Raw genomic sequence first — 9,202 nt, 5'->3', positions numbered from 1 at the left:
GCGGTGCATGATAACAGTGAAAAACTAACATAACAAGATCACCAGCTAGCTAGAATTGCTTACCCAAGTAATCAAGATAGAACAACTGAATTCATCTTTGAATATAGCCTACCTTGCTTGTGCATTGCTCAATGCTTCTGCACTTTGGCATGGTAGGTAGGAGTAACATTTAGGAGTATTATATACTTCAGCAGTAGCATTTTAAATGTTGGTGAAATTAACATGACACAGTTGCATATACAAACTAAATATTTATTTTTTACTTTGGGGCGCAACTGCATCATTTTAATTTGGGTAGTTTTATAAAAGTAACCAAACAAAGCTAAGCAACACCACAACATTACATTTAACAGGTACAGTATAACATTTTTTCGTTAAGTGTTGTGGTGTTGCTTAGCTATGTCCGTTTATGGTTGTTTGTTTGTTTTATTATCTTTATCCTGCATTGCGGGAAAGCGGACTTGAGCGCTATGCATCGGTCTACGCCTTCCGACGTACACCTGACCCACGCTGCAGCCGACTGCAATGTCTGTTTCCGGTTGTCTACTCTATTTATGACTTAAATTTGGTACTACCCATTACTCGAAATCGATCACTGGGTAGAGGCAATTATCGTAAAGTTTCTTGCCCAGAGAAACAGCAGCAAGTGCGGGTGGCTGGTGTCGAACATGCAGGCTCTCGACTGCGAGCCCAACGCGCTAACCACTCGGCCACTGCTGCCGACACTGGTTGAAAAAGTACTGTAACCTCTCCACCCGAATTGTTTTATAAAAGCCTCTGTGATAAAAGCATTCACCAGATTTATATAAATTCATATTTTGTAGTTGCCCAAATCAAGATGATGCATTTATGGATATTATGCCTATGAAAAAAATTAAAGACTTTGTAAATTTTGATGCCGAGGCAACTGCATCATGCCAATTTGGGCAGTTTTATAAATAGACTATGATCAGATAATTTCATATTTTTTGTTGCCCAAATCTAAACGATACAGTTATGTAAATGGGAAAAATTAATGAATTTGTTCATTTTTGGGAAACTGCCACACGCTAATTTGGGCAGTTGCATAAACAGACTAATCAGACAATGTCATGTTTTCAGCTGCCCAAATCAACACGATGCATTTGTGAAAATTAATAAAATTACCTAGGCTATATAGCAAATTTTGTGTTTTGATTTGGGCAGATTCACAAAAGTATTAGAGACATATTTTGGTGGCTGCCCAAATTGGCATGATGCAGTTGGTTAAATGCATTTCGTACTACAGTTTGATCACTATACAATACATCAATACGGGTGCGCCAAATGAAAATTTTGCGGCATATTTCTTGTGCAAATAAGAGGCTGTACTGTACTTAGTTTGATAGGTAAAAGATATTAATTTGTAGTTTTTCTTAATTCATGCCATTTTGAAGCTTTTCATATAGCAATTTTTACCCTAGTAATTGCAAGATTTTGCCCGAATTCGCGACGTTTTAAAACAATTAACAGGGGGGCAGCTGCCCCCCTGGCTCGTGCGGCTATGTCCATACAACAGGGGTTCTCAAAAAAACGTTTTCGTTTCGACCCATTATTGGATTTGAAATAGCCTAACCCGCGACCCATCACGAATTATTATTTCAATTAAGAGTTTGATTACCACTGATAGCCTATATGTTTCTTGGCAGCCGATTGTAGCATCAATTGACAGCGATAGACACGTGTTTCGCCCGTGAGGCTGGGTTGTTTTTTTTTCGCGCAACGTTGCGAGTTCAAGATGGATACCATTGATGAACCCAACCTGGCAGGTTTACAATTTCCCTTATAAAATGGATTTGGTACCTGATGGTTGGGTTCGTCAGGCTGTAGGCTGACTGTTTTCTTCTCTTTTTTCGCGCAACGCTCAGAGTTCAAGATGTATATTCAATTCAATTTATTTTTCTTTGTCAGAATGCAAAAGAAATGATATTGTGAAAAAGAAATACACTAACAAAACCAACAAAAGGAAAAGGTGGCAAAACCTTAATGGTTTAAGACGTGCATGAAAGGATCTAATATTGCGGTATATGCATCAATAAATATAGTTAAGCACGGCCACCAAACCTGATACTTTAAAATAAGTTGATGAAATAGTTAAGAATCAGTCCGTCACCTCCGAGATAAATTACGATGGTGACGATCAGTCGCCTCCTCGTTCCTGGAACAACTGGAGCGCCAATTCTCAAAGCAATGAGAACACGACTGAACCCAACAACATCACAAAAACAAACTAATACCTATAGCCGACACAGTTACACACACATATTGAAATTACGTAACGGACTATTTACAGATTTTATACAGAAATAAAGTGTTCGCAGCAACGATATTAAGTAGCCTATATATTGCAGAACAAATACATAATATGGCAGCTCATTATCAAGATAAAATAGTTAAAAAAAGCTTTGTTTTTTTTAATTAATTTCCTGCGCATGTAAGAGCATAAGAAGCATGATGATATAGCAGCGTGTTTTTGGTATTTCTAATTAGAGTTGAATCATCTTTTATAGCGTCAGTGAGGAATGGAGTGTTTTAGGTATCGCTAATGAGAGGTGGAGACTCTTTGGTAGGGCCGATGAAGGATGTAGTAGTGTCTGAGTTGTTTCAAGCATCTTTTCCAAACCAACCTAAACAATAATCTTACGAAAAGTCAAGCGATCCTCTGAACGAACGTACATAATAGCTTATAATAATCTGGGAGTAGTTAGATGCAAGCTGGTAGTAACTTAGTGATATATTCTTATCTGGCAAATATTAAATTATGCAATACGGTATAGTAGCTTATTCATGGAAGAGTAAATATAGTAATCATCATCCTTATCCAGTCGGATGTAATAGGCCTACATGATAAGATATACATGTACGTATAGTAGGGTGTGGCTGGTGCCTACCAAAAATTAAATAGCCTACTTTACTAAATCAGCTCTTCTTCCGGTACACTCCGTGGATGGGCGACACAAACTCACCCGCAAAACCTCAGCTGACCCCCACAACACTCAGGTGCAGCACACGGGACCCAAAGATTGCGCAATCACACGGCACCAAAAACAGTCAAAAATCGCCCGCCTTCCCAGCATTCCCCAATAACACAAGCACATTTTCAACCACAAAATGTACCACTGGCCCATGTCAAAGTAAGTGTTGTTTGCATTATAATATTTGGGTATTATTGTGATAATTTATTTGCGTTTTCTCCTAACTTCCATAAATTTTTGGTATTTTTTTTTCGTCGAAGCAACGAAAAACTTTGATTTTTGAAAATTTATCATTTCAAACAGACAGTGACACAGTACTGCACAAACACAATTAAAACCAATATTAAATATAATACACATTAGCATAGCAACAATGTTTATGATGTATACAGAAACCAGGTTTTTAAACTATCCCCAGAGGAATGTTCACGCTGGTTAGGAAAAACCTTTCGATCGTTTTTAACAACTTGGAGTATGTTCTGATACTTTTCATACTTTGTTTGTCGTATCCAGGCTTAGGCTACACCTGGTGAGTGAAGATTTAGATTAAGTGGACGGGAAGGCAAGGAAGCCAATCTTCAGGCAAGCCTTTAAGTGTCCTGCCAAAGACACAGCCGCATGCTCTTGAGTGGTGTCGAACCGGCGCCCATTCGATTGCCGTTCCAGGGCTCTCACCACTCGGCTATGCAGCCGCTTTGTTGATAAGAAGCATCAGACTCCCAACTTTAAACAGGTAGTTCAAGTAATGCTGTATCAATTTTAAACAAATCAAAAAACATCCATGAATCAGCGCCGACAAATTGATCTAAAGAAGATGACGATGATACCTCCTTGAGAAACTGGGGTTTTCCATAACCAGGCTGGGTTCGTCAGTATCGGTAGTGATGAGGATGAACAGAGAACGGCGTCTGTATTATAAGCCGTGAGACGCTAATGGGTTTTCTGTCCTCCCTTTGTATGTCTACCCGCCTCGATAGCTCAGTTGCCTTGCGTGTGACTTCGCAAACGAAGAGGATTCAAAATCAAGCGGCGCTGGTTCGACTCTCGGGGTGTGCACTTGAGCAACGCATTTTAAGAACTGCTCTCCATTCAGCGACACCTAATGGATGGAATAATTCCCAGGTAATACTTCAACAATCGGAAAACTTCACTCTGCCAATCTCGGAAACATGCCCTGCATCAAGAGCCTCTACAAGTATGCAATGCTACCAGGAATGATCTATAAAAGGCTTCGTTAGTCCGTCGAGGATAGATTCAAAAACCAAACTCAAGTATACAAGGCATATTTCATCTCATAACTATGGTTGAATGTCCCATGGGTTTACTTTAAAATTTGCAATATTTTTTGAGGGGCACATACATTGTTTTTATATCTTAAATCAATTCTGAAAACTTACGTGCCCAAGGTGCGGTTGAGATAACAAAACGAGCTTTGGAGAGCGAGACAATTTTTAATCTTCTGAATTTTGGGTGTGACACGTGACCAAGAATCCCTTGAATTGCCCCTCCCATGTACCAGTTGTACCACATCCTTAACCTGGCGTCTTATGCTAGTGAACCAACCAGGCTTGATAAGTCTTGCTGATTTGAATGTTTAATACGAAGCAATCACTAAATAGCAGCCAACAAACGTTGTATCGAAATCAAACGTTTTATTATCTTCTGGATTGTGTTGTGATTGGACGACGAGTAGTGGGTGCAAAACTTATCCGACGGTAAAAAAAATTAACATAGCCTACAATGCATTGCATTCTCGTATATGGGTTATATATCGTGGGACAAAATTGCACTAGCGCCAAAAATGTGATCAGTGGGCCCAGGCGCAAACATATACTTGCACTGTTCTTATCAGCTGGCAGCAGGTATTGTGCTATCATCACTCAAGTGCAGACATGCTTCGATACAAAAAGTTTTCAGAATTTTGAAAGTTTTCTTGTCAAATATAATTGAAAATTTTAGATTTGATAAATTATTCTCGAAGAATACATTGAGTAATTTGAAAGCAAACCTCGAACTGCAAAACAAAGTATTTCTGCTTGACTGTAGTTGGGAGGTCGTATACAATCACCACGAAGACAATGATCAGAAAAGGTTCCATCTTGTATGAAAGAAGACATTAGTATTTTTTCTTCTTTCAAACTAGGTGAGCTTAACTTAACTTCAGAATGAACTGGTTTAAAATTGTCCGAATAATGCCAAACACACAACAGTAAACTGACCTGCTATCGCACATTACAATTCAAATAGTCCATCAAAAATTCATTGAGATTTTTGATCTTGCTTTTACATGGCATAAGAAGTCAATTATTAGACTTTAGAATTTAAAAGTTGAAAACTGTATTAGAATTTTCAAAAATTGTAAAATATTGACCATGTCTTACAAATAATACAGTAATTCGAATGCAGCAACATACCAAACTAAAACAATGTCACAAAATATTTTTCAATTTAAAAGTCTATGTATTTTGTTATGTGTTGCATCATGCAAAGCAAAAATCTACACAGGGTGTGCTGTATCTTGAGGTCATATCACACAAGTGTCATCAATATATTGTAGCCATAACTTGACAATTACAAAAACTCCAATATTTAAGTGATGTTTATATTTGATAGTTTACTTCTTCCAGCAGTTGTTCTCGTAGTCCCACATGGAAGCATAACCAGTGATGGGATTGGCATGAAGTTGAATCTCTTTCTTGATGGTTGCATGGACCCATTCTGCATCGTTGCAACTTGGTGTATATGGTGGTAACACATATACATGAATAAACCAGTGCAACATGAGAGAAACGCTTATCAGCATGCAGACGACGCCAAAAACACTCTTGTATTCATCTTTTTCACGAAGCATATCGGCCATTGACATGCTGAAGTACATGTTGTAAAGATCCATACGATCTTCTTCAGTCAATGATTTCCAATCTCCTTTTTCTTTCTCTTTCAAAGCCTTCAGTTCCCCTTGAAAACCAACGGTTCGGGGAATGGCTGGAAGAGGTGTTGTAAGACTTTCATAAAAGTCTTGGTTTATGTTAGGGTCAGTTACAGGGGAGGGGATGAACTTGTAGATTCCAGCAGAACTTGTTAGGTGAAGAGAGCGATGAGCAACTACCCTATGCAGAGCAACTCGCAACAAGTTAGAGGCCATTATGAAAACCAGTAGTGTGAACTATCTGAATCTAAAAAATGGAATGGTTTAAATTTGTGGCAAAGAATAAAGTGTGCATAATAAATTTAACTTCCCTTTAAAACAAAAATGGTCATATGTAATAGCAAGGTAAAACTCGGTGAATGTAGTTTAGTATTAAAGCAGTTTCTTGGACTCAAAAACTTGAAATTTTTCCAATCCGGCTTGTGGGCACAGTCGTGAGAATGTTTGGTTCTGAATCGGTAGGTGTGGGTTCAATACTCTTTTGGGTTAAATCAAAGACTTTGTAAAAGTGGTATATATATTGAATCTTATTGCTACTTGGTATTCAGCAAAGGAATAGATTCAGAATGTGTTATTTTTAGCTTTATAGCTGCTGCATTGCTATATGGGTTGGCAACTGTGATCGTTCCATTTGACTGTTCTTTTGCCTTAGCGAAGTTCAACTGTGTAAAGATTGGATCTTTACAGCACGATGTCTTGCGATGAGTTTACAGCATGAAATTACAATTGCTTGTTTTTTTTAATTTGCTTGTTTTTTTTAATAGCACACATTAGTTTGTTGACCTGATTTTCTACACTTAACTTTTGAACGTTGCAGACAATAATGCAGAAGAGAAAAAGCAAATCCTGGTACAATTATCTGATGAGTTTACTTAAAATTAGATTTAGGATTTTGATAAACCGATTGATATGTTTAAGCTAAGTATCTCAGACAAGGGGCTTGCAACAATATTTTGGTATAGTATGGTTTGCAAAGCTTTTGAACTTTTAAATAATTAACAATAACTATTCAAGTGCCACATATATTTTCCATAGATTTAAAAAGGTGAAATTCATTGTAAAATTGTTCTGAAAATGTCTATTTAAACTATTGCGACCCTTGAGCTTATTTACAAATATTCATTTTGCCCTCAGAGCAATTTAAGACCCATGGTTTAAGCAGTAGCCTATGCAATTAACCGACTTTATATGTAACAACAAAGCAGCCTGGCATTGCAAATCCACGGTGAATGCAGTTACATTTATCGCCAAGCAGTTCTACTTAGAAAAACATCAATAGGCTACCCAAGTTTTGCCAAATACTATCGTTGTTTCAGTACTGAATCTGTTTATCATTTTTCATTGACATATTACATTTTTATACCGCTTGAAAGATAGGATGCCATTTTTTATTTATCTTTTTAAGAGTTGTCTAAAAACGTCATTTTAAAATTAAAAAACAAGTCACGTAGTTGGTGTAAAAAGAAGAAAATCACAGAAGTTGTGATAAAATTATAAACTGTAAAGTTTTTCTGTCGAATTATTTTCAATTGCAAAATATTACAAATTTGTAAAGTGGACACACATATGTGATGATCGCAAATTAGTACAAGGGTCGTGAAATTTCACAAACAAATTCAAAAAGAAAGTCAATGATTCATTGGTTTGGTTTTGAATCTTTTTCCTCGGACTGATAAAGGCAAACTTGTAGAAGCTTTTGACTCTGCTTTTGATGCAGGGCCGCTTACCGAGATTGGCAGAGGGAAGTTTTCCAATTGTTGCAGAAATGTTGTTACCAGAGAATTATTCTATCCAATAGGTGACACTTATTTAATTGATTGAATCTTTATCCTCGGACTGGGAAAGCTCTTCTGATAGCTTAATCCAGGCAGTTTTGCATACTTGAACCACTGATGCAGGCCCGATCACCGAGGTTGACAGAGTGAAGCTTCTGATTGTTGAAGTGTTTTATTCCATCCATTTGATGCCGCTGAATGGAGAGCAGTCCTTAACGTGTGTTGCGCAAGCGCACACCCTGAAAGTCAAACCAGCGCCGCTTGATCCTGAAGCTTCTTTGTTCACGAAGTCATGTGCTAACCACCAACTGAGCTGAACCAATTAAGTGAATTAACACACCAAAAAAATATACACAAAAAATCAGGTAGGCAGATAAGTTAACTGAATCAATTAACATATAAAACTTCTAAAATAAATATAACCATATGGGGAAATAAAATACAGCAACAAAATGTAAATATCACAGTGTAAAAGCTTAAAATAAAAACAAATTAAACAGAAACTCAATACATTAAACTAGCATGATTCTGATACACATTTAAATAAATCAGAATGGGACCTGGCCCTAGTAAGTAAATCCTTTCTTTCTTTTGGCATTGGCTGGACTTGGTTGGGCTGCATTCTTTCTTTTTTTGCACGTACTCAATAAGAAGAGTTGCCCAATAAAACAAATAATTTCCTGAAGCTCTCAGGGGAAATACTTTAGTTTAGACCAGTGGTTCTCAACCGGGGGTCCGCGGACCCCAAGGGGTCCGTGAAGCGATTTCCGGGGGTCCGCGAAAGTTTCCGAGTTTTCAACATGACGGATAAATTAAAAAATTTAAAAATTGTTTGTGCTTTGTTTATGTATTAGCCTACAGTGATTCTTAAACTGTAAGTCTTGTCATGAAAACAAAACTACACTGCAAAAGCTACAACGTACATGCAATAACTTTCTTCGTACTGTATTTGACATTGACCGCAGAGAAAGCATAAAAGGTGTAATGGAACTCAATAATTTAAAGTCAATTAACCACATGAAAACTACAGAGATTGCAACTTTCATGTTTAAATATTCAAAAAAGCTGCTTCCCACAACATTCAATGATATACTTATGTGTAAACAATCAAGTAGCCTAACAACAAGAAGTAACTCTCCATATATTCCTATATATTGCAGAATTAACACTTGCAAACAATCAATACGGTACATGGGGCCAACAGTTTGGAACAAGCTTTCCCCTAGGCTACTATAAGAAATGAATGTAAAACTGTAAAAAGCTTTAAATCAAAAATAAACAAGCTAAATCCTCCTTGAAATAATCCCATCTAAGTATTACATCATGCACCAAACATACTAATATTTTTTTTTTATTGCCCAGCAATGATTAGCCAATGTGTGTAGATTTATTAGCAAAATAGTAAGATTGTAAGTACTCCTACTGGCCTTCTGGTTCTTGTGTTTTTTGTCCACAGAAGTTCTACAGAGTCTGCAGAAGTTTTTCCATCCTTTTTGACCAATCTC

At 37.2% G+C, this 9,202-nt stretch overlaps 1 protein-coding gene across 1 annotated transcript; it reads right to left on the bottom strand.

Annotated features, from left to right (window-relative positions):
• Positions 1 to 4,569: 4,569 nt before the first annotated feature.
• LOC145782435 (cytochrome c oxidase subunit 4 isoform 1, mitochondrial-like) lies at positions 4,570 to 6,165 on the bottom strand. The gene has a single exon (XM_082594222.1). The coding sequence runs from the start codon at positions 6,136 to 6,138 to the stop codon at positions 5,608 to 5,610; it is 531 nt and encodes a 176-aa protein (XP_082450348.1). The 5' UTR covers positions 6,139 to 6,165; the 3' UTR covers positions 4,570 to 5,607.
• Positions 6,166 to 9,202: the final 3,037 nt, after the last annotated feature.

This window comes from Aplidium turbinatum, chromosome 13, assembly GCF_918807975.1.
Source record: "Aplidium turbinatum chromosome 13, kaAplTurb1.1, whole genome shotgun sequence".
In the NCBI taxonomy this organism is placed as follows: domain Eukaryota; kingdom Metazoa; phylum Chordata; class Ascidiacea; order Aplousobranchia; family Polyclinidae; genus Aplidium; species Aplidium turbinatum.
This window is presented reverse-complemented; position numbering and strand designations above follow the sequence as displayed.

What these genes read in the sequence shown, in the direction of transcription:
- LOC145782435 (XM_082594222.1), bottom strand. Translation starts at nt 6,138, where the DNA reads ATGGCCTCTAACTTGTTGCGAGTTGCTCTGCATAGGGTAGTTGCTCAT.